The sequence below is a fragment of the Cucumis melo genome, chromosome 6 (genome assembly GCF_025177605.1).
Source record: "Cucumis melo cultivar AY chromosome 6, USDA_Cmelo_AY_1.0, whole genome shotgun sequence".
In the NCBI taxonomy this organism is placed as follows: Eukaryota; Viridiplantae; Streptophyta; class Magnoliopsida; order Cucurbitales; family Cucurbitaceae; genus Cucumis; species Cucumis melo.
In genome coordinates, this window is record NC_066862.1 from 16,238,766 (window position 1) to 16,265,433 (window position 26,668).

At 32.9% G+C, this 26,668-nt stretch overlaps 1 protein-coding gene and 2 long non-coding RNA genes across 3 annotated transcripts; 1 reads left to right on the forward strand and 2 right to left on the reverse strand.

The window, feature by feature from the left end:
• Nucleotides 1–13,519: 13,519 nt before the first annotated feature.
• On the reverse strand, nucleotides 13,520–14,443 carry LOC127149671 (uncharacterized). The gene is made up of 2 exons (XR_007821405.1): nucleotides 13,872–14,443; nucleotides 13,520–13,794 (listed from the first exon to the last, which is right to left on the reverse strand). It is a non-coding gene; the product is annotated as an uncharacterized LOC127149671 (long non-coding RNA).
• A 7,329-nt stretch (nucleotides 14,444–21,772) lies between these two features.
• LOC127149672 (uncharacterized) lies at nucleotides 21,773–22,840 on the forward strand. The gene is made up of 2 exons (XR_007821406.1): nucleotides 21,773–21,976; nucleotides 22,324–22,840. It is a non-coding gene; the product is annotated as an uncharacterized LOC127149672 (long non-coding RNA).
• Nucleotides 22,841–23,911: 1,071 nt separating this feature from the next.
• Nucleotides 23,912–26,354, reverse strand: LOC103496805 (transcription factor MYB20). Its single transcript, XM_008458802.3, has 2 exons — nucleotides 25,981–26,354; nucleotides 23,912–24,702 (listed from the first exon to the last, which is right to left on the reverse strand). The coding sequence occupies exons 1-2, from the start codon at nucleotides 26,244–26,246 to the stop codon at nucleotides 24,174–24,176; spliced, it is 795 nt and encodes a 264-aa protein (XP_008457024.1). The 5' UTR covers nucleotides 26,247–26,354; the 3' UTR covers nucleotides 23,912–24,173.
• Between the last annotated feature and the right edge of the window lie 314 nt (nucleotides 26,355–26,668).

A 26,668-nucleotide genomic window follows, 5' to 3' on the forward strand; every position in this document is an offset into this window, starting at 1 on the left:
TTCTTTTTTAAATTTTTGAAGAGATAGTCTTCTCTTCGCTTGCTTTTGTTTAGCTTAAATTGTCCATTTAATTCCAATAATTAAGAGAGATTTATGGTCGGGTCCAATCTTTTGCCTAATTCTACACCAAAAAAAGAAAAGAAAAGAAAAGAAAAAAATTCTATCAAATTTTGGGTAAGAGCGAAGAAAATCCAATTGGCGGGATGATTTTGTTTGCACTTAATTAAATTTGTGTATAGGTCAGTCAATATATACTTCAATAAAAGGGAAAGAGGTCCAAATTTGGACTGGGTTTGGATTGGATGTGTTTTAGGTAGAAACAAAATACATGGGTCATGTCTTTCTAGTAGGGTCCGAAAAAAGGGTAAAAATTTTACAACACTAAATGGGTTATTGTAAAAAAGTTGTGTCAACTTCTTCTCATTTGTGTACAATTAATTACATTATGGGTTGCTAACACACTTTTGAGGATCTTCTTCATCAACCCATATGCTTTTCTTCTTTCTTTTCCATTATGATGTGTCTTTCATCTTCTTGGTAGGATCTTTTGATTCCATCACCTCTATGTTGCCAACGAAATATGAACAAAAAAATTATTCGATACATATGCCGTCTCCTATTGTTTCGTAGTCGACTGTAATTAGGTTTTCAAGTTTCTTCAAATCAATCTGCCCATGGCTACCTTCTTCTTTCTTACAAATTTCCTGTGGGCTCCCTATTTTTTGTTCATCCTTTTTTTTCCTCTTAGTGAATTTCTTGAATTGCATCTCTTCCAAATATTTTGAAAATTGCTCTCTGTTTTAAGTCATCTCTTCCAACAAACGTTGGATTTTCGGACATCCTTTCACGATTATGTACAAATTAGGCATTCTTGAATAAGCTCCTTCATCATAATTGTTTGTAAGACTGATTCTTGAACTTTCTTTGCATACTTTTTAGTTTCTTGGTTGTTCTCCATAACAAAAATAATAATATTTTTTGTCTCAAATTGTAGTAGTCCTTCTATAAAATATGGCATTTTAAAAAATATAACAAAACGACAAGATATATACACTATATAAAACACTTTCGAAAATGAAAAAAGCCCACAGGCCTACGATGGGAAATACAAAAAATACTCATGTCAATATGTGATTAATCAGCCACACGCAAGCATGTAATTCTTCTTCTAAACAATCATGATACACGACTGTGTAGTTTTTTTTAACGATAGAAAAATGCTTCAAATTTAAACGATCGTGTGGACCATGCTAAACGATCGTGGCCAACATGATCGTGTAGTTCTTTTTAAACAATGGAAAAATGACTTCAAATCTAAACAATCGTGTTAACCATGTTAAATGATTGTGTTGATTATGTTAGGCGATCATTTAAATCATATTCGCACGATTGTCTAGTTCTTTTTTAAATAATGGAAAAATAGATTCAAATCTAAATGATCGTGTTGACCATGCTAAATGATTGTGTTGACTACTTAAGCAATTGCTTAGATCATATCAAAGTAATATTTAAACGATCTTGATATTCTGGAAGAGGAGTTGGAAGAAAGAAAGAGAAGATGAAGAAAGAAAGAAAATCTAGAAGAGGGGTTGAAGAAATTTAGAAGAAAAGATGAATAAATGGCAAAGAAGAAGAAGAAAGAGAAGTGATGAATCGTCCGCAATATCAATGACAAATCTGAAATTTAAGAAATTATTTTACCGGCTTCATGAGCTTTTCGTTTTTGTTACATGGATTGTTAATATTTTGGTGTTTTGTTACATTTATTAAAGAGATGTTTGCTAAAATAGCAAAAAATATTAGGATAATAGGACCCATGTCACTACATTTTCTAAATTGCAAAAGTAACAAGTTTAAAAGCGGATAAGCCTCGATAGCTCTTTGATAACCTTTTGATAGTCGTATGATATATCTAATTACTTGTCATACTTATCATATTTGCAATATGCCAAAAAGAAATGTTATGAATTTTTTTTTTTTAATTTTTTTTCGTCTGATACAATTTCTCTTTACGAAAATTAACCTTCTTTTTACATCAATATTTTTAGTAGTGGGATTGGATAAAAAAAACAATTCTTTGAAGGATTTCAACAATGTGATTTCTTTGAACCCAATCAATTGGATGTATTTTCTTTAAATATCTTTTTCACCTTAGCATTTGTTATGCATCTTTGGTTTAAAAATGAGCCGAATTTTGAAAGACCATCACTATTTGTGGGTGAATGGAGTGCAACTTATGTCTTCTTTTTAGGTCCTTCATTGTTGTGATTTTCCATATATCAATTAATGAATTGTTGGAGCAAAATATATGGATTGGATAGAATATTAATTTTCTTTCTTTGTTAACTTGTCGATTCATTACTCTTATGATTGATTTTGAGTCATTATTCAATCGAGATTATTATGTTACAACGATATCAATTTGTTCCAATTAAGGCTTTCTACTGCGTTCTAATCTTGGAATTTAAATGTTATTATTTTAGGAGTCTCTTGATTGTCTGAAAAACACTTTTAAAATGCTTGGGTAAGTAGAGTTCTACCTATTCGTGTTCGTTTTCTTGCGTGTTAGCACATGATCCTTGATTTATTATTATTATGCATAACTATGAATCATGTTGATAATAAGTTTTGATATATGGTTGGGGATGGCTAGATGTTCTCGTTCAATTGATTTTAGTTGCATTAGATTTTTTAGTGTAATTACAAATGGCGTCTTAAGTTCCAACTAGGAATTTTTATAAGTATTTCAAGAGCTTCCACTTGCGGATGAAGTGAACATCGTTGTTCTTGGTTTCAGGATTTGAATCAATCTTTAATGGTAATGACTTACTTTAAACACCTTCAAACTCTATTGATGTACTGATTAGTTTCTAAGCTTTGGGACATATTTAGAGTGGTTTCAAACTGATTCATTCAGAGTCTTTAAATTGGAATATTTATAGTGTTTCAAACATATTAGTTTGAGCTTTTTGATAAGTATAACTATTCATATAAATATTTCATTCTTTTCTCAATTGCATATTTGATTCAACAAGTGAAGAAGAAAAGGAAGAAGACATACCATAGGAATTACAGTGGTTGAGCTATTGAAGCCTACATTCACTTTTAAAGACAATAAGAGGAATTTATTCATCAAGATTCAAGAGAAACAACCATTCAAGAATGGGCTGTCGGATGAAGATGATTTAGCTAAGCCTTCTTTTTCATGCTTTTCTTTTTGTCTAATTATAAGCTTCTGCTTTTTACAACAATGAAATATTATTCTGATTTTTAATTTCTTTAAAACAGAATAACTATCGGTTAGTTATGACTATCAACTGCTTTCTGTATTGCTTGTTGCTGTTCATCAGAGGGAGCTTAGAGCTTGAAAACTCATCAGGTAATTTGCTTCAACTTTATAACATTTTAGGTAATATCTAATAGTATACTTTTTCTAAAAAAAAAAAAAAAAAGCACATACAAACTTGACAAGCAGAACGTACCAATATTAATTAAGTTGTCATTTTTTGAATGTCAAGAAGAAATTATATTTGATAGGTAAAAATTGTCAAGGTTGAAATAATCTTGATCGATTGATAAATGTCAAGAATTTAAACACTTGACATGTAAAACTAGTCAACTAACCTACTTGACATTTATTACATATCAAGTAAATTTCAACTTAACGTTTATAATCAGTAAAAAAAAACAATTTAAACATCAAGTGTCACACTCCTCCATAGCAACTTCCGACACATACTGATCCTCTACAACTTAATTTACTAAAAAGATACGTTCAACAATGTTATAGTAAAACTTTATTAAAAATAATACAATAGAAAAACTTATCAAACCATATTAAGAGAAAATCCACACTTAGTGGCAGACATACCGTTTGTTGTACAGTGAGTTAATAACACAAAAGAGTAACAATGGAAACACATAGTGAACACATCAGGCTTTGGTAACCCGGTTGATAATACATCATCTACATTTGGGGGGCCGTAAACCCATGATAAGAGATTATATTGCTCATATATTGATTGACAATTATAATAATGTTATGACCTAAGGTACAACACTCTATACACAGATCAACACGCTGTCCATGAACTAACTCAACTATCAGTACTATTCATTATATAAGAACAACTGCCATAACATGTAATAGGAGCGCACTCTCCCTTAATCAATATCCACTTGCAATTAGATCATCAAGCATTCTTGAAATGTTGTTTAATCTCCTATCTTCAATGTGTAGTATCATAACACACATAGGTTAAAGAAGGTATCCATTGAAACTTACCACGTCATAATATATCACCGCCACACAATATCGAGAAACCCTTTTTCTCTCAACACACCATAACAAACAATCATCCAATAATTTGAAGTATCCATAAATCTTAGAAACACAACCACAATCTAAACAAACTTGAGAATGAAAGGGAAAACACAATCTCAACTAATTGAAACAATCTCAACAGTCAAACCGAAGCTAAAGTAAAATATAATAAAGGAAGTAGGACCATTTAACTAACAAACTCCCCCTTAATACTAGCTTCCTTTATTTGAGTAGCTAAGAAAAAAAAAAAAGAAAATGAAAGAAAAAAAGCCAAAAAAACCAAGCAACCAACAAACTACCAAAAACCAGAAACAGCCAAGAAGTATACATTAAATCGCAAATTAGTAGTCACAGGAAGAGTAGATCACCTATAACCATAGTCACATAAACAAAATACCCAGATCCAGAACCAACAAAATAATAGAATAGAAAAACGAATCCATATTAAACCAAGTTTCACATATATACTCCCCCTTGCTTGTTGACAAATAAAGCTAGGGAGGAGGTAGAAAAGTAGTAGTAGAAGCAAATGACACCAATCGTTGAAGATCCTGTAATAATGAATCCACAGCAGACCGGTGGGCAGATTAGTCCCTTATAGTATTTGTAATTGCATGTGACTCCTTAAAAAGCACTTGAAGAACCCGAGACACTGTGGAGGTAGAAAGCAACAAACTAGCAGGGGGAACAGAAACATCAGAGAAGGAGGAGCTGGACCCACCAAGAGCAAGACAGAAATTGGAAGGTAGATCCGGAACATGAGCACCTTGAAACAGTCTGAAACTCAGGCCGTAGTCTTTGGTTATGGGCTAGCCACATTAATAGCAGATAGAATGGAAGGGTGTTGAGTCAGCAAAAAAGCAGATAGGAGATGGGGAAAGCAGTTAAGAATGTTGATGCCAAATGTATCCAAATGACGCCGCAGATGCCAAAACATAAACTCCCCTACATTTATTTTAGACCTCGCATCAATCAAATATATAAAATGACCAAGAGCAGTAGAAATAGTGGAAGCATGTGTAGAAGGAATCCAATTTGCAATACCTATTTTGTGCAGGATGACATATTTGATGCTCAATGATACTGCAGGCAATTGACAATTAGTCGGCCAGGAATAGACTATGCCACCAGTTAACTTTATAGCTACTTGCCCAGAAGACAGATAATTAATAACAAGATCATTAGGCACAGATAAACCCAGAAACTGATTGATAAGCGAAGGGGAGATAGTAAAGAAAACCCCATGAACGTGCACTTGGGAAAACTGAGCTAGGAGATTAATAATCAACTCCCGAATCAGTTTGGGAAAAAGGGCCAACATCCGATCCATTTTTAAGCAAACCACCAGCTTGAATCAGTTCAATTATGGGGTACAGGACTGATGTTTATCCAAAATGTTCATCTCATTAGCCATGCGTCTTTGCACAACATATTTCCACTTGTGCATACTGTATTCTGAGTGGAATGAAACACCATTAATAGGAGCTACAGGAAGGTTTGGTGGTAGCTTACGACGACTGACCTTGGTAGTGATCACTCTCCAACCTTTAACTGGAGGACGACTAGACATTTTAGGAATAGAAGATATCTCTATTGCCCCGACAGGGGGGACAACAGTAGAAGGGTTGACACTTCTATCAGAGGGAGCATGAGGATCAATAGCGTGGTCAGTCTGATTAGCAGCAGAAGAATGTGTAGGTAGATCAACCATAAATAAATTAGGATTAGTAGAGCTTGGATGAGGATGTAAGGGAGGATCTGCAGGAGTAGTTGGAGGCACTTGAGATGAAGAAGGCACAGAACTGGGAGCTTCGAGAATTGAAGAATCACCTGGCGTTTTGTTTTTTGGTTAGGTAAGTCATTGATGATGGGACTAACAGAAGACTTGGAGGCCAATTTATTTGTGGTATGAGTAATAGGGGACGTTGTATGAGTAGAGGAGGGCTGTGTAGTAGAGGCAGGAACAATACCAGAGGTAGATGGATGCACAGAACCTCTAGAGCGACTCAAAAGTTTCGACAAGACAACCAAATCATCCCCATTAGAAAAGTCAGAATTAAAATCAACTTAAATGGTTTCAATGGAAGTAGAGGACCTCCGTACCTTAGCATTAGAGAAAGGAGGAACAAAATTCGATCGACGTGCATGTTCCCTTAGTTGTAGAACGACTAGGGAAATGTATAGATGAAGCATGCAAGGGTGCAGAAGAAATCAATGCATTAGATTGACTTGGAGAAACAGACGGTGCAAAGTCGATAATGTCTCCAAACCGATGAAGACGCTTGTAAGGATGCCGAGTAGGAATGCTCTTTAGGCTTCAACCGCAAAAAGAAATGGTAGAAGAACAGTGAAGTAATTGTCAAAGCTGGAGACGCCCAATAGGAAGCTTTTCGAGTTGAAACCATAAGGGTTGCTTAGGTCGCAATTTATCATTGTTAGGTTAGGGTTACATAACCCTAACCCTTGTTTGGGGTCCAATTTATGGAAACCTTAGTTTTAGGGTTTCCATAATCGAGGGTTTCCATAACTATATTTTTGTTTTGTGAAAGATATGGATAATCTTTCTCTTCACATTTGGGTTGGGTGTCGATCTATTTTAAATATTTTTTGGTCTATTTAGTATAATTGATAAATGTAACTAATTTTCTAAATTGATATATAGGAGTAGGAAACCTTTCTTATAACTTATAATTAATGGTTGTTATTGATGTTTAATTTGTAAGAAAGGGAGAAACAGAAAGATCTGATTGTCATTTGTGAGTGAGAAAAATCCTTTCTTCATCGAAGTTTAGCAAATGAGATGAAGAGAAAATTCCAAAAGAATATGAAGTTAAGTTGAGCAAAAACAAAGCAAACCATTGATATAGCAATTTGCAGTTCTATGAATACTTCATATTTTATTTATCTTTTAAATTAATTAAATATATAAAATTATTTTGTCAATTTAGTCAACTGAATAAACCTTGCCTACCAAAATTTAAATACATATATAAGTTTTGAGAATTAGCCATTAAATTAGTTATGTTTGAAATAAACTAAAAATTTTAATTGATTTGAGAGTTTGATTATTTAATAAGATTGATTGTAAATGTATTTATTAAAATCACTTCTTAATTAAACGTTCATTCTTAGAATTTTTTTTTCACAATTTGGTATTCTTTAAACTTCTAAGCTAAAATTTGAAAAGAAAAGAAAATATTTAATTTAAAAAATTAGTTGAAAATAAAATATTTCGTAGTTAAAGAAATTTAGGCAAATTGTTTTATGAAAACTAAAACGATTTAGTAAATTAAATATATGAAATTTGTATATTGAATTTAGAATATGAATTTAACATATAAATATAATCCTTCTCCGAAACATATATTATCATAACACTATCATAATACTACCAACATAATCCTTCCTCCAAACGCATATTATCATAACCCTACCCAGATAACCCTTCCCCCAAACACATCTTATCATAAAACTACCTTTTTAAATCCTTCTCCTAAACACATGTTATGATAAAACTAGGTTTATCATAACACTAATTTTATCATAACCCTAACTCTTCCACAACCCAAACCTTCCCCTAAACGGCCCCATAGTGATGAAAATAGAGAAGATATTATAAGGGTTACTTCGTAGAGAAAGAAGCGACCAGAACTCAAGTACCTGTAAAGAGTGAGGTAGGTAAAGTGTTTTGGTAAGCAACCAATCAATGTAAAATAAATTCAAATAGATGCTTTAAGGATCAGGAAACCTAGCAATAGCCAAGTAAGAATCAACATGCCTATAAACACTGTGCCAGAGCCGAATCATTGATTGTTATTCAGGAAATTTACAAACGCCAAGCCCAGCTCGTAAGCTCTAAAAAATAGAGACTTCAAAAGGGTTTCATGAGAATGTCTGCAAGCTGAATGAAGCTACGAACATGCTCTAGCTGAATCACTTTGGTTTCAACAAGTTCCTTAATAAAGTGGTGGCAAATGTCTATATGTTTCATACGATTATACTACATTGGGTTCTTTGAGATACTAACTGCACTCATATTATCACAATATAATACCATAAAGGATTGAGAGATCCCATTTGGAAATCAACTTCTTCATCCATAGAAGCTGGATACAGCTGCTACCAGCGACAATATAGTCTGCCTCAGCAGTAAAGAATGAAACATTGTTTTACTTCTTGCTAAACCATACAATTAAATTATTTCACAAAAAGAAATTGTCACACCCCGCCTTGCATGCATCCCAACTCGCTATGCGAGATGCGATGTATCTTAAGTATCTTTGACACGTTAAACACCAAAGATACTTGATCTTGAAGTCCTTAAGCTTTGTTAAATGCTTAACATCTTAAACTTAACTTAGAAAATATGCCTTAGGCGATATAAACAATTTAATACAAAACAATTCCTTTTATTAACTTAAATTGCGCGATTACAAGACTTTACAACACTTAACCAAAAATACATAATCAATACTTAAACTTAAGATCTAAACGCCTAGTAGCTCTTCTGATCGCCTAGCAAACATTTCACCCATCCTTACTTGGTCTTAACACCTGATCACTAGAAAGTAAAACCGTAAAACATAAGTCAACAGACTTAGTAAGGTTTTAAGAAAAACTTTTTGTGAAATATCTTTTGTAAACATCATTTCATCAAAAATCAAATCCTATAAATTCACATTTTCATACAAACACATCATTTCATAAAAAGACATATTAGTCAACAATCATTCATTTCGTCAAGAATCGAATCATTCTCCACGCTAAGTCTCATTACTTTGCATTTAGCTACTGTAATGACAACATCCGAGAATATTTTGATTCGATCTTGTTGCTTAGGCCACTAAACACAATGCAATCCTTTTCTACATTGGCCAGCACTTCACAAAACCATGTAGTCCTTTTCTACATGGCTGTCTTTACTCATTGTGTGCACATAATAGTTAGCTCATTGATAGGAAATAGACTAATAGTTTGAACACCATTTCCTCCATCATTGAAATCACATAGAACATGCTTTCTACATAGCATAAACTTTCCACAGAAATGTCTTTGAAAACATGCATAATGAAATCATTATTTCAAATTAGTAAATACTTTATAAAAGAAGATTGAAATCATGTAAATCATTTTGAAGACACTAGAAGAAATTTGGCCTTTAATGTCGGTTTAAAACCGACATTAAAGGGCTTTAATGTCACTTGGCAACCGACATCTTTGCGAGCGTTATTAAAGGCCTTTAATGTCGGTTGGGCTTTAATGTCGGTTTAAAAACGACATTAAAGGCCTTTAATGTCAGTTTTCAACCGACATCTTTGATAGTGTTATTGAAGCCCTTTAATGTCGGTTGAGCTTTAATGTCGGTTTTAAACCGACATCTTTGATAGTGTTATTGAAGCCCTTTAATGTCGATTGTGCTATGATGTCGTTTTAAAACCGACATTAAAGACTTGTTGTCCATTTTTAGAAATTTATATTTATTTAATTCTTGTATTATTGTCCATTTTTTATAAACCAACATTGAATCCATATAGATAAATATTTTTTCTCGCTCCAACGAATCAATAAATATTATTTTAGAAACTATAATATTTATCTTTTACATTTGTATACACAAAATGAAAACTTAATATTGTGTTTATATTCTACAACAGTATATGAAAAAAGATCCTAATACAAGACGTAAATAAGAAAAATTCTAAACGTCTTCTCAATCTTCAATCTTCAACCTTCAATGATCGTCTGGCTATCTACACAATTGCTCAGCTTTCAACCCCATATAACTTCAATCATTCTACAAACAATACCAAAACAAAGCTAAACGTGAGGTATTTAAACATTGAGGTAGAATATATGCATTTAATAAGTAGTTAAATTCACTTATTAATCACATCAAAATAACGAGATTAGGTAGAAAAAAGAACTCAAAATATAACGTGATCCTATATATGTAACTCCAAAAGTCCAAAATGAACATAGAAATTAAAGAAATTGCAAACTAATTAAACCCAAAATTTACTAACTCCAAAATCTAAAATTAACATATAGAGATTAAAGACATTGAAGATGAACTAAACCCAAATTTTACTGACTCCAATGTCCAAAATTAACTTATAGAAATTAAAGACATTGCAAATGAATTAAACTCAAAGTTTAGTAACTTCAAAGTTCAAAGTTAACATAAAAATTAAAGAAATTGCAACATCAGCAATAACAAAGTTACCACTAGTACTCCTAGTCTACATTGCCATTTTAGCATCACCCATAACAGCTTGTCCAACAATAGTAGCAGAAAAAATCCAAAAGAAAAAACACAACCCAGTATTGAGTACCATTTAGTTAGATTATATAAGGAAGTTGGTTTTTTGTGGAATATAAGACTAACGCTCCCTTTCAATGAGATTACAAATTTGAATCCAGAGATCCCTTTCAATTAAACTCGCAACTTCACCCATAGAGATCCCTTTCAATTAAACTCGCAACTTCAACTTACCAAACTTGCAGTAATGTCATAGCCCACATAAAAAAGAAACAAATGAAAAGGAGGAAAGTGAAAGAAAAATGGTACCTCAGAGACGAGAGTGTTGTAAGAAGCCCGAGTGGTAGAGAATGAAGAAAAGAGAAGAGCAGGGTTGTTCCTTTGAATTAATTTGAAGTTGGGACAAAATCTGAGTCCACCCATCTTCCTCCACAAAATATTCATCTTCTTTTCTAATATTTTCAATTTTTCAAAAAGGAAAAAAAATACAGAAATAAAAGTAAATCAGTATATAAAAAAAGAAACAATTCATCATACCAAATTAGTACTCCTTAGTATCACAATTATCCTTCAAAATAACTAATGACAACTTCTTTCTTCTAACGATGAAATTATGATATAGCTGAATCAATACAAGCTATAGTACGTATCTATGAATGTGAGGAGAAAAGATTTCTCAGTTGAAAGAGAGAAAGAGGAATATACCCGAAAGATAAAGAAGGAATTGGTGTTGTCATTCCGAAAATGGGCTGTTTATTATGAACCAAGTTTGGAACATCGCACTGTCCACGTTCAACCAAAGCCTTCTCATTTTCCTTTACCTAAAATTTTCAAAGTATATGAACATATTACATTCTTAGAGGCTATTCAACAATATTAAATTACTTTAATTAATTTATATACAACATATGCAAAATGAAACTTACATTCAAATCAAATTTGCTGAGAAATCCTCTTTTTATCCTCAACCAACACCTTAATCAGAGTCCAAAGTTTACTGTAAGGGGACCATTCTTTTCTTTTCCTCATTTAATACGATGTAATTCCAAACTAACACCATAGTGTTAAAATACTTCTTTTTTGCTTTGATTTTTCAGGTGTGAAATAATAAGCATAAGCAAACAAAAGCAATTGAGGGTTCCAAATCCAGCCAACAGCTAGAACTTCATTTTATTTGGCACAATTAACAAACTAAGCATGTTTTCAGAAGAGAAAGAAGTAAGAAACTCATTTTTATTATACATTCATATCGCTAAAAGTTATACTAATTACATAACTAAGTTTGAAAACAAGATCTCCCAGCTAAGCTTATAGATAGGGTAAATTTAGTTATATCAATACTTCAATTGATATTACTTTTCGCTTTCTTGGATTGTTACTCACAAATGTTCAACAGCAATACAAATTAAGAAAATTATTAGAAAGCTAAATTTCAAAAGAACATTTGAAAAGTTAGTTTGATAAAAATTCTATTTTTAGCTAATTTTTTCCCAACTGCCATGATTTAAGACATTCCAGTAACATCCTATATTAATTATTATTAAAAAAAAAAAACTATCCTTTAAAACAGATTATCAAAATTACTCAAAAATAGAAACTAAGAACCAAATAAAATCTAGAGACAAGAAAACCAATAAAAACAAACAGCGAGTTCAATCAGCAAGAGCCAATCTACCCTTTTGGGAACTAAAAATGAATTGTTTTGCATAAAAGCTTAAAAATCCAAAAAGGGTAAGAAATTTATGGAAGAAAAAGGAGAGGAAAGGCAGATCCAAATCCATAATAAGAGAGGTTAAAACCCAGAAAGATGAATCGAATAAAAGATAAAGAAATCACCTTTTCGGTGTAATTCCTTACAATAAAACACTTTCGCATGCTTCTCATCAACATTTCATCCCCCACGTCTCCTTTGGACTTGGGTGCAAAATGAAACTTACATTCCCCAGTGACCTTTTTTCATCAGTGGTGCCTCCAAACTGAACTTTTCCATCCCCCACGTCTCCTTTGGACTTATATTCAATCACTTTCGCATGCTTCTCATCAACATTTCCACCATTATCTTCTTCCTTCACTCGATCCTCAAACCGCTTCCGGTCCCTCCTTGCCCTACCGTCAAATATCCCGTTGACAATTCCTATGATACAGAAAAAAGTTAGTGTCAAATAAGACCAAACAAATTGTACACTTGAAGGGCAGTAGTTAGTGTTAAACATATCAACTTCAATATACACGGTTGAAGTTTGCATATGTTTTAAGTAACTTCATCTTTTCATCTTTTTCTACTTTTCACGTTTATTTAAAAACTTCATCTACCTATATACCTGACGTAAAATTTCAAATTCCAACATATTAACTCCAAACTTATCAACTCTTCGGTGGACCAATAGATCATAATGTGTCTATAATTACTATTGTAATTCTGAGAAAGTAGATAGTTTAATGTTTATAGAAGACGTACCAATTGCAATGGACGAGGCAATGGCTGGCTTCCATTCATCCGAAAGGTCCGCTGAGAAGGCAAGAGCAAAAGCAACTGAAACTGCTCGAGATGCCTGTGCTGCTGCTGCAATGGCCTCACCTAGACCAACAAAGGCTGCTGCACGTGAAGCTGACTGGCCAAGCGCAAATAAACCCACCCTCTTAAAGCTTAAACCAGAAACTCTAAGAACAATAGCTTGGCCTGACTTTCCAGAGAAATCTTCCTCTGAAGAAGCTTCGGCCAACAATCCACCCAAGAGTGCATCCAACTTTTGCAAAAGTGGATTGGTGAAGTTGTTGTTGTCATCCTTGACCACATCTTTCTCTGTGACACCCACAGTAAGCAAGTCTCCATTCCATTCCAAGACATCAGTGTCTTTTGCAGCAAAAGTTATCTTTGGGACATTTTATGAAACAGGTAATTAACATAACAATATTAGTACTTCATGCATGGCAAGGAAAAAAGAAAAAATGCAGTTCCATTTGTGATTTAAGATGAGTTTGGAGATGACACTTCACACTTGTGTAGAGTATGCAAAGAATTTTTAACACTAACTACGGCCCTTCAAGTGTACAATTTGTTTGGTCTTATTTGACACTAACTTTTTTCTGTATCATAGGAATTGTCAACGAGATATTTGACGACAATAGATATAGATCAAACCCCAAAGCAACTGTACTTCAATCTGTGGATGTTCTTGGTCTTGGATCTGGAGCTGCTATGATAAAAAGGCTGAAATATGCACAATATGTCAGTTCCGGGATAGTGTTTGTAAGAGAACTTGTAAATTCACCAGCAAATATACTTACACCAGGTCTGCTCCTTTCTATATTTTATTGTGTTTATCTATCATTTACTTTCTTGGTAGTGCCTAGTGGTCAATGGTATCAACAAAACTTTTAAGTTTTGCATTTTTGCATTTGTACCATTGAACTACTATTGAGTTTCAACTTAGCTTGTCACCTTACATGGCACTAATTTTAAGAAATCTCCTCCGCTCCTTTTTCTCGTCCATCTTAGATGAAGAATATAAATATTAACCAAAACCTTTCATTTCAATAACAAAAGAAATAAATAATACAATGATACAATATGTTTCCTATGTTAAAACCAACATTCCTTAGGAGTTTGCATCTTTTGAACAACCTATATTCACAAAAATAATACTAAAAAACCAAACAAAACGCTCACTCAATGTATAAGAAAAAGAGACTTTTATGAGACATTTCATCAAGCATCTTATGAGCATAAACTAATAACTCAAGAATGCATCTTCCTCATCTTTTCACATAGCACAAGGTGAAATCTAAATTCCACTAGCAAATGAATAATGTATACATGGTTATACCTAAAGGTTGGCATTTTACCTAAATATATATACAAGAACGCTATGAATTGTATATGGCTCATTTTACCTAAATATCTTTTCACATGTCAGAAGTGAAAACTCAAAGAATCTTCTATCAAAATATTTTTCAAGAGAATGTAGAATTTAAACTGGAGCAAATAAGAAAAAATTTTCTAAGAAGTTACCAAAAGATTCTTCAACAATGGAGTTTGGAGTAAATGATAGGCATCTTCACAATAGTTAAGCAAATGTTGCTCTTATCATCGTCGAGAAGCAGAATAAAACACGACACATTTGTTCTATCATAGTGATTTTAGTAGGAGATGATGGAAATTCCTTCTGAAGAAAGTTCTTATATGTTGAATTTATGAACAGAAAGGCAAAAGAACAAAAGTCCAAACTTTTGTGTGGCCATAGTTTAAGAAAGAACAGGAAGAGTCTTTGAATAAATGGAATAAAAGCATTCCAATGGTTGGATTAAAACTAGAGGACCTCCCAAATATCCAATGGCAAGAAAAAAGAAAGGAAAGAAGTGGCCAACCTTGTGAAATTCCAGACATTTTTTCAGGGTGTTCTCCCTCTAATTCTACTACTAATCATTCTAGTTTAAGGACTAACTTAGAAAAAAAAAAAGATTCTTTGTCCCCCTTGTGCATGGTGCAAACTAATGAATTTATACATGCGGCATACCAATAACTTCAGATACTACGTTTTGGCTACAAATCCAATGCCCCAATTTGTTCCTTTCCCTATAAAGTTACTTCAACTTCAATATTCCACATCTTATTCCAAGAAAGAGTAACATAAGCTCCAGAAGTCCCCATTATTTAAAAGAAAAGATTCTAAAATTTCCTAATATCATCCTTTCCTTCTAAGACGTCATAATATCTGAAGACCCAAAAGGACATAGAGGTATTCATGATTCCAAATTAAGGCTGGAACAGAAATCATACTGGAGAAGAAATAATAAAGAAAATCACATGTGAATCATCAGACTCAGAAGTCAGTAATTACACAGAAGAAAGACAATCAACTTCTCGATTACAGAAAACCCATAGACGATAAACTATGGCAAGGCGGGGAGTTATGAAGAATGTGAAAGAAAAGTCGTGAGCATCAGAGGCGAAATACAAATAGGAAAGAATGAGCTTGAAATACAACAACTGGGAAGGACTTCTCAAAGCGCAAAAAAAAATTAAATAAAATAAAAATAAAAAAAGAGAGGAGGAGAGGAGGAGAATTTAGGGTTAGAAGATTTCAAAGTTATAAGGAGGAAGAAGAAAGGAGGAGAATTTATATATAAACTTTTAAGGAAAAAGAAAAGGTAAAGTAAGAGAGAGAAAACTTGATTTTTTCACCAAATTAAAAAAATAAAAAAAAAATTACAAAGGGGCTTTAATGTCGGTTTTCAAAATGCGGACGTTTAATGTCGGTTTTAAACCGACATTAAAGATCATTTTGCATTTTTTCCACCCGACATTAAAGGCTAGATTTCTTGTAGTGAGAAACACTTACCCTACTTGATTACTCAAATCCGAATTACTTTTCTTCTCCTTCTTCTCGTGTAGACACTTTGACAACATTTCAACACTTAGCCTTTTCTTTCCAAAATTTCTAAATAACAATCCTTAATAATATGGCTAAAGACTTCTATTTATACTACTCCATAAACAAGCTTAGTCACCTTTAATCTCTTAATCAGCTTGCTATCTCCTACTCTTAGTGATGCACGTCTAAAATTAAGGTTTAACTTAATCATGCTTAATTTAAACTTTAAACATGGCCCAATAAGAAAAGTTAGAAAATATCTGGAAAGTTTCCTTACTTTTTCTCACCTAGTCCTTCATCTCACAAAACATCTTAATCACGTAAAAACATAACTTTAAAAAATCTTATCGCATAATGTTTTTTGCAGACTACCAAAAATACCAATCTCTCATCACGTAGACTACTCAAAACGTCTGCTTCAGGATACTTAGTCAAATTTTTACTTCCTATCTTAGCTATGGGTCTTACAACTTTTCCCCTCTTTAAGAATTTCGTCCTCAGAATTTAGATAAGAAAGACTAACTTTAAACTTTCATGTATTTCTACATTCATTACTTAGCCTTTTGTAATTACAACTTAATATTGTTCATCAAAACTACTAGCAACAAAACTATAAACTTAACTATTACACTAATCTCTTTTCTTACTTTTCTTTTAAACTCTACATCTACCACCATTTTACCCTTATTTATTATAAAGCCTCCTCGCGTAGGTTGTTGAACTCAGTGGGAGGCCACTCTTGTTTGAATTGATCTCTCTTCGTCTTCACCAAACTTATTTTTGTCTTAACTCTTGTAATGCCCTTTCACGCCACATTGGAAGCATGTGGTGCTCTTTCTCCTATAAGTTCCCGAATGCCTCTTGCCACACTCAATACACCTTTGTTTTTTTTTTTTATCTCTACTCTAATGCGACCCTCTTGACTCATCATGGTCTTAACCTTTTTATTCTCCATACTTCCTTTTTCTTCTTCTCCACCTAATCCAAAACATGATCTTTTTACACCCAAACTCTTATCACGTAGACTACTTGAAATACTTGCTTCAAAACACTTAGTTAAATCAATACTTCCTATCTTAACTATGGATCTTACAACTCTTCCCCTATTTAGGTAGACTTAGCAGTATTTTTATTACAAGAGTTATGCAATGTCCAGAAGAGGGAAAGGTCAACTTAGTAGTATTTTTATTACAAGAAAATGCAGAAAATTGGTAGATTCTAGAGGAGAAAAGGTGAGGAAGAGTAGATTGTGAAGACTTTAAAAAACAATTCAATGGCAAGTACTTTTCTGATACCTATAGAAATGAGAAGAGAGATGAATTCCTCCATTGGAAACAAGAACTCTCTGTTGCAGTGTACGAGAAGAAGTGTACGGAGTTAGCTAAGTATGCAATAACACTAATCGACTTAGAGACTGAACGATGTAGGCAATTTGTGGATGGACTAAGAGGAGAAATCAAAACTCCTTTTGTACCTATTGTGGTAAGAAGTGATTATGCATAGTTAGTAGACACGACTCTACGAGTAGAGAAGAGTTTAGGTGTAAAATGATCATGTTTTTTATTAGGTAGAGAAGAAGAAAAAGGAAGTATGGAGAATAAGAAGGTTTAGGGTTTAGTTTAGGGTTCATCCTACACGTCATATACCATTAGTATTTCAAAGATTTTCATATAATACATGGTATATATATGATTATCAAGTATTAATGAAGCATATAACACCATATATATTTCATAGAAATTTATCATTCAACTAGATACTCACCTCTGCATCATCGATTAAAATGAGATTATCTTTGTTGGATTTTCTTGGCCTAGAAATTGAACCAAGTAACTCTTTTGCTTCTATGAACCATATCTGCAACTGCATAGAAATATATTGTTATCATTAATTAACAATATCATAACTGCAACTGCATATTTGCAACTGCCTCATCTACATTACAAATTATTTATGATATTTAAATATCATAAATAATTTAGAGAATATGAGCACACAAACTTTCAAATCAGAAATACATGAATATATTCACAGGAATGTTCAAACAACATATACTACTAACATGGCATTAATGAAATAAAAGATAAACCACAACATGTGTGAAATATAGAGGAAGCCACATGTATGTTGATTCCACAGGAAACAGAACATCTACAAGAAACCACATGCATGTTGATTCCACAGGAAAAGTGTATGTCCCGTGCTAGAATAGAAAGGTCAATTTTAGAAAATAAGTATTTTAGTATGAATTTTGAAGACTGCTTTGAAAAGAAAGTGTTTCGTTCAAGTGCGTAAAGCTAGGCGATGCGAAGAAGGAAGATGAGTTTTGAAGCTTGACGATAACTAGGCGACATGAGGAGAATGAGAAGGCAAACAAGATTGACGAAGCTATCGAAAGTTCAATGCGAGCTAAGCTACAGAATGAAGAAATAGGAATTTTAGGAAAATTCCTATTAGTAGTACTTAATTAGTGGGCTACGTGTCAAGATTAAGATTAAGCATGTTCATGAGAAAGATTAAGCTTACACGTGTACCACCATAAGTACGAGATGGCAAGTTAATAAGGACCTAAGGATGACTAATCCATTTTGGAGATTAGTATAAATAGAGGAGAAGGGACAAGAAAAATATTATTATGCAGGAAAATTCTTAGTGTTACAATTACTATGTTGGAAAAGAAGAAGTTAGGCGAGAAGAAGCTTGAAGACAAGGTGTTCTGAGCTAAAGAGAAACTTAGGATTAGTGAGTGATTTTCCAAAATGTTTAATGAATTTAAAGTTTTTTTCCGATCTTCTTGTTCAAATGTAAAGTAGTTTTTGTATGTCTAACATTTATGAAAGGAATGATTATTCTAAAGAAAGCTTTTATGCTAAGTAAAGTTTTATACGCAATGAAAGCTTCGTAGTTTATTGAAAACTATTGGTTTTAATCCTATCAAAGAAGTTAAGTATTATGTGCACATAAGGAGTAAAGGTAACCATGCAGAAAAGGACTGCATGGTGGAGTGAAGTTAGCCAATGCATAAAAGGAGTGTATTGAGCTTAGCGGTCTAAACAACGAGGAATGAACCAAAAAAATTCTTAGATGTTGTTGATGAAAAAGACATCACTCTAAATGCAAGATTACAAGACTTGTTGCAGGAATTGTTTCATGTACTTGGTGGAAAGAAATGTGTGAGCCTAATGTGTGTTTATGTAATTTGATGATTTATTGAACTGAGGCGTTAAGCCTGTGTGTTTGATGGAAAATTAATTTATGTGATTTATGATGTATTCCCAAAAGGTTTTCAAAAGCTATCAATCACTAAGTCTTTGACTTACATTTCAAAGTTTTGCCTCCTTAGGTGATCACACTACAAGAAATCGAGATTTTCCCGACGCCGAAAAACGTCGGGGAAAGTGAAAAATACGTCGAAAAAGGATCTCCCGACGCAGTCCTCGGCGTCGGGGAAAATGAGTCGGGATAGGCTTTTCCGACGCCGTGTTGGTCACGTGTCGGGAAAGCCTCTCTCGACGTCGTCTTTCTCGATGCAATCCACGGCATCGGAAAAGCCTCGTCTGCTTTCCCGATGTCATGTACTGCGTTCGAAAAGTCTCCCCCAACAGGCTTTACCGTACAACTTTGTTAAGGAACCGTTTTGCCGACACTATACTGATAGCTCGAGAAAAGGCACTTGAAAAGGTTCGTTAAACTTGATATTTTTCTTTTTTATCTAATGTTAGGCCAACCCATAACGCACACATATTCAGTCAAGGAAAGTTGGTTCAATAAAAAAAAATATTCATTTAAGATATATTTGTTTAGAAAGTCATTGACTAACTTAGCTACATGGTGACAAATTGGATCTTGAAAAAGTGAGAATGGAGAGAGAAGAACTTGAAAGACAGCAAAGAGAAGGTTGGCGGTGAGCTACAAACGGAGGAAGGCTGAAGCTGAAGTTGCGGCCGTGGCGACGAACGGCGGCGAGGGACGGCAACGACGATGGAATGGATGGCGGCGAGCTACGGATGACGACGAATGTTTCTCTCTTCTCTGAACCCTTTCCCTTTCGTGTTCAGTTCTGTGTAATACAAAAACAAAATAAATATTCAGGAGATCTTCCGACGCACTACTTACGACGTCGAGAAAATCTAGACCTTTCCCGACGCACTACTTACGATGTCGGGAAAACCTAGGCCTTTTCTGATGCACTACTTGCCTTTCCCGACGCACACTTACGGCGTCAGGAAAACCTAGGCCTTGGGAATACCCCTTATTTCCTACGTGACGCTTTTTTCGACGCACTACTTACGGCGTCAGGAATACCTAGGCCTTTTCCGACGCGTTAGACCGGCGTCGGGAATACCCTTTATTTCCTGACGTCCTTTCCCAACGCGTTAGGTCGGTGTCGGGAATATCCCTTATTTTTCGACGTCTTGTGCCCGACGCGTGAATTGTGTGTCGGAAAAACCTCTTATTCCCGACGTCTTACTTTATGCGTCGGGAAAACCACTTATTCCTGACGTCTTTTATGCTGACGTCTTTTTCGACGTCGGAAAAAGCCCGATTTTTTGTAGTGTCAGGTGTTAAGGATAAGTAAAGAAGAATAAGATCATGAGTTGCTACGTGTCGAAGCTGAGCAAGCAATCAAAGTTCTTTTACTTTGTATTAATTACTTGTAATTGAAAATTTATTTTTTTAGAAGCCTTGTATGACAGGAGTTGCATCTTAGTTTTGTGAGAGCTAGGCAAAGCGTTGAAGTCTAAGATTTATCATTGTACCAAGGAAATAAGGAAAGTGTAATTGTAAAATACTTGCTTCAAGTAATAAGAATGTTTTGTTTATCGATCAATTATATTGTAGACTTTTATTTGTTTTTTTGTTGCGTGTTAAAGTTGAAGTGTAAGTTTTAAGTGAGCGTTCTGACGTTTTCATTTGAGGCATTAGAATAGCTCAATTCGCATTTCGTTCTGGTTACCGAGGTCAATGGTGTGTGCGGGATGGGGCGTGACAAACATTTAGTTCTCGAGTTCGTTCAACGCACATTGTTTTTCCTTCGAACATTAAAAAAAGTTTGGAATAAATTTCGATTACAATTTCATACCAAATATTCTATAATATACATAATATACTCTAACAAGTTTTAGTGAACAAAAATCACACACATTTCTTATTGAAACGGTATTGCACGGCTAAAAAATGAAATTTCAATTTGTTCTCTTGCTTCGAAACTCTATTTTCGTGTCACACTAATTGAAGTTTTAGGAAAAAACTTGAAATCAGTTTCAGAACAAATGTTCTATAATATACATAATATATCCTAACAAGAATATAGTGAATAACAATCAAACATTACCTACTAAAATAGTATTCGACAGCCAAATTTTTCTTTCTAAGCGTGCTCTTTCACAGAAACCCTAGATTTGTTGCACAGAAAATAAAAACACTGTTGTCGTTCGATTTCGAAAAAAGGTACTTCAGTTTTCGAAAGTTGCTTCAACAAGGAAGTTTTCTCAGTTTATTTTCAAATTGAAACGGATACACACTTTTTTTTCATTTTCCTTATATGCGTAAGTTGAGTTTCTTTTTCTTTTTTCTTTTTATTTTACTGATATTTTTATTAAATATGGGTAGTTTTGACATTTGGACTTAACGTTTATGTAATTTTGTAGTCCATTAGAACTTTTGTGAAATTTTAGGGATTGTTGGGTCCAAAATGTAAATAAGCAGCCCTGTTTAGATTATACTAGTTAAACACCAATAGGCTATCAAATTCATTTAGATGACTTTTGGTTCTTTTGAGTATTTGGGTTGGAATTTTTGCACTATCATTGACCAAATAATTTTTGTTTTTTTCTCTTCGAACTCTTAACTTCCAAATTTAATTCCTCCATATTTCCATCTCTTTCTCTCTCTCATTCCTCCATCTATCGAGTCCCACAACCTGTTGGTTTTGATTCCAGACTATGATAGATGAATACTAGTGGTGGTCCAGTTCGTGATGGGGTGGAGATTTGAGCGATTAAAGAAGCATCCAAGGTATGTTTCACTAACCCTAATTCAATTTCACTTGGGGATTTACATGTTAATTTTGGACAATTAGGATAAAATTTGATTGAATAATTGTGTTACGCATGTCTAATTTTTCTATTAATTACCCCCTTAAACTTTTACTTTGATAAGTTGATCCCTATAGATTATTAAGTGTTGCAATATAGCCCCTTGTGTTGTTGATGTTGGTAGAAATCGTAAGTTTGTCATTTAAAATATCTATAAAAAATAAAATAAAATTTAAAATATACATGTGCTCTGTTTAATCCATTTTCTATCAAAGAAGAGGAAGAACCATTTCCCCCTGTCTAAACCCACTACCATTCGTGCTACAGGAAAAAGACTGATTCCCTTATAATAGTGAAAGATCATAGTTCTAAAAATAGAAGGGGAAATACAGTACAGTAGCAAAGTCTCTGCCTCAGTCTCGTCGTTTGGAGGGAAGGTGATTGGGAGAAGCAAGGGAAAAAAATGGATCATATCTGAGAGCTCCAATGAAGATAAAGACCACGTGGACGATTAGGACAAGAGTATAGTTTAAGGTTTTAGTGAAGAAGGTAATAGGGAAGACAGAAGTGATGAAGGAGAATGTGATCATAACAATAATATATCATGTGGTAGAAAGCACCATCCATCCAATTGCTTTTTCATCATTTCCAGCCGAAGTTTCCCTCTGGATGAGTTGGTAATGTGAATTTCTTTTAATTGTCTTTTTATACCTATCTGAACTGACAAACTTAACCTTTTCTATTTCAAACATCAATCAACATGATGAGTTTTATTGTAACACTCAATAAGAGGTCAATCAATTAAAAATTTAAGGGTATAATTGTATCCAACCACGTAGCTTAATGATGGTTTGTATAAATTTTCCGTAAAAAGATGTTTGTTTAATGGTTACTTTTGAAAATAATCAAACTGGTTTTAATTATTTTAGCGAATTACACCAAATCACACATTTAACATTTTAGGAGTTCTAGGTTATACATTATTTTAAAACAAGATTTAGATTCTACCCTAGTCTCTTTACCTTTTCTTCTCTTAGGAAGAAAGTCAATATTTGCATGTAAAACATTTTTTTTTTTTAATTTGCACGGTCACAATCATTTGATTTTTGAAGATCACTAATGAAACTTAGAAAATGTACCTTTAAGTGTAAGAAGTAAAAACCTTTTTTTCATTTTGTCACTAATGCACTAGTTTACCGGAACAATGCTTCACTTTGGCTTAAAAATATGTACAGGACGTGCATTTATCTAAAATATAAAATAGAGAGGAACATAGTATAAAAACATTTTTATTTCAAGATATACACAATAATCCAATAAAGTGGTAAGATACAACATACTTTTCGTTCAATACTTGAGTACATGTTAAGTGCCACTCCTTTTCTAACATCTCACTTTAGTCACATAGAAAAAGAAATGTAAAGAAGAATTGATACGTGACAAACTATGATTGAATAATTAATTATGATGGGATAGACAAAGAACATGGTAGCTTAAGCTACATTTACCTCAATATTATATTTTTCATGAATACAGAAAGAACAAAAAGACTTGGCTACAAGCATAAAGTATTTTTCACATATTTCCTTATTCTCTTAAGAAAAAAACAAAAAATGAAGAAAAATGGTAAAAATACTAAGATATATTTTCGACTATATCCATCTTTGGACAACCCACCCAATTGTTCAGAAACGTGTAAAAACCTTTTGACATTCGTTCAACACGTGGAATATGCACATCCACTGTATATCTTGTGATTCACATCCATCAAGTTTGAGTATTGACTTTGTCATATGATTTTATGAATTTTTAAGACCTTTATTAATGAAGAAAAAAGTTCGGAATTAATTGCGACAACAACACACGTTACAAGCTCAACCACACATTATCAAAAGTTGGCCACCATGTTGTAATATTTTGTTGAGTTTAATACCATTCTTACAAATATTCAAATTGTCAAAGAGAAAAATATTAATGATTAGAAATCCCTTTTCTTTTGACGATAACAATTTTGAATATATCCAAATTAATTGGCCATCCTCTCAAAATCACTTCATTCTTTTTTCTTTTTTCTTTTTCCATATTTTATTCTCACTCTATGACGAAACATTTTACAAAAGAAAAGAAAAAAAAAAAAAAAAAACACAAACATTTTGACAAGAATATTACTGCCCGAATCAAATTAATCCACAAGGCCAAGATTCTTGGAAAATTGGTACTTCACCATCTTCGTGACCAACCAAGAAATCCCAACTACTAAAATCATCATCTTCCCAAAATCCGATATCATTGTCATTATTATTACTCGTGTCATTGCTACATACCCACTCGAAATCAGGGAACTCGAGATCGTCAAACTTGATTAGATTTGAGTTAGTTGAAGACGAGGAAGGCGAAGTTGATGAAGACCATGTAGAAGAAACACAAGAATTTAGAGGTGGTGTTTTAGGCTCGATTGCAGTGGTTGAAGTTATTACTTCTGCTGGATCCTTAGTTTCAGCGATGTTGACTGGTGAGCTTGGTGACATCTCCATATCGAGATGAGAGGGAAGGTTGGATTGGTGTGAATCTGTGGAGATGGATATAGGTTTATGAGTTTGAGGGTCAATGCCCATTTTCTTCAATTTCTTCTTGATGTGAGTATTCCAATGGTTCTTGATCTCGTTGTCAGTTCTACCAGGAAGATGTGAAGCAATCTTTGACCATCTATAGATAAATATTCAAGAAAATGGTTGAGTTTTTAACTATTCAAAAGAGACACAAAAGTTAACAATAAAATAATATGATACTATGGATATATATATAAAAATATAATTTTCAAAGGTGATGATCTTATGGATATCTTAGATGTGTGAAAAGAAGTAGTTGATTAATGTAAAAAGGAGAATTATAATAAAAAAATTAATCTTGGAAGCTTTATAAAAAGATCACATATCATATGTTGGTGTGAGAGAGTGGTAAAAGAACCATAGGCATTGGTGGAAAACTTCATCATTAAAATTTCATTTTTCATATATATATATATATATATATATATATATTTTCATATTTGATTCTAAATATATTATATTTTAGTCTCCAACTGTGTAAATAGATGTTTCATTTTTAAACATTAATAATTTTAGTTTCTATAGACATTAACTATTTTTTAATGCAAAGAGTTAGAGAAACAGGAGACTAAATCTTTCAAGTAAATTAAAAGCAAAATGGAATATAAACAGTTTTTTTTTATCCATAAGAAATTCGTTTTTTTCTTTTTTTTTCTTTCCTTTTTTATTTTTTGAAAATCCATCAACATTTATTCAACATCAATTTTTTTATTATCTACCTTTTATTAATATTTTAGAAATCAAATCAGAACTTGAAAACTAAATATATTTTTTTTTTAAGAAAACAAAAATTTCTCTTGTACTTCCCCTAACAAAGCAAAATTAATTTTTTTTAATAATAATATGTTTAGCAAACGACAGTTAAAATAATATATAAAAATGAAAATAAAATGTATTTAATTTACCTTCTTACTCAAAGGGTCGAAAATATAAAAGAGATTGTAATTTGTTTCCAAAAGAAAAAAGAACTAATTAGCTCTCTTTTACAAAATTAACTAAAAGATTGCCCAAAACTCAAGAGATTATCTTAGGAAATCAATTGAGAAAGTCATAAAATCAGGAATTTTAATTTCTAATTGGCATTTCAGATAAAGTTTAACAATGAAAAAATTTGGTTGGTTTTAAAAACACTCCTAAATATAATATATATAATATAGGTAGGCAACAAAATTTAGAAACCCATAAACTTAATAATTTTGAGAAACCAAAAAGAGAAGAAGAGAATGGTTAGTTAATTAAATAGTAAGATTTTGATGGGAAGAAGAGTAAGAGACAGTAAAATATATTTGAAATTATAGGAGAGGAGATCATAGGTTGAGATGATGAAGAAGAAGAATTAATTAAGGGGGATAGGGGGAAAGAGAGAGGATGGGACCTGTTTCCAAGTTGAGCATGAAGATCAATGACCATTTTCTCTTCAAAATCAGAGAGAAGGCCTCTTTTAAGGTCAGGCCTTAAGTAATTAGTCCATCTAAGTCTACAACTCTTACCACATCTCAGGAGACCAGCAAGTTTAGGGACAGCTCTCCAGCAACATGACTGACCGTTTGTTACTATGAAGTTTATTAGCTTCTTGTCTTCTTCACTTGTCCATGGCCCTTTCTTCAACCCTACTTTCTCACAACATGGCTGTCTTCCCATCTTTTCTTTTTCCCTCTCTCTTTCCTTCCTAATTTTTTCTTATATATATATATATATTCTTTGCACACACTCTTTTGGAGAAGATAAATGATCATGAATAGGAATAATAATATGCCCACCACTACCTACATTTATATATCATTACACACACACACTCTTTCTCTCTCTCTCCCCCTCCCTCTAAACCCTTTTTTTCTAAGAAAATGTTGTTTTTGTTATTGTTTTTTATGTTTGTTTTTTTGTTTTTGACTTGTAACAATGATAGGACTTGTTTTAAAAGCTTGAAAAGTAATCAAAATTTATAGGATTGATCAAATATTAAAATCGATGTTCCAAAAATTAGATTAATATATAATATATATAATGTGAAAATAGTAAAAAAGAAGGCTGAATTGAAAACACCAAAGAATTAATGTACAACC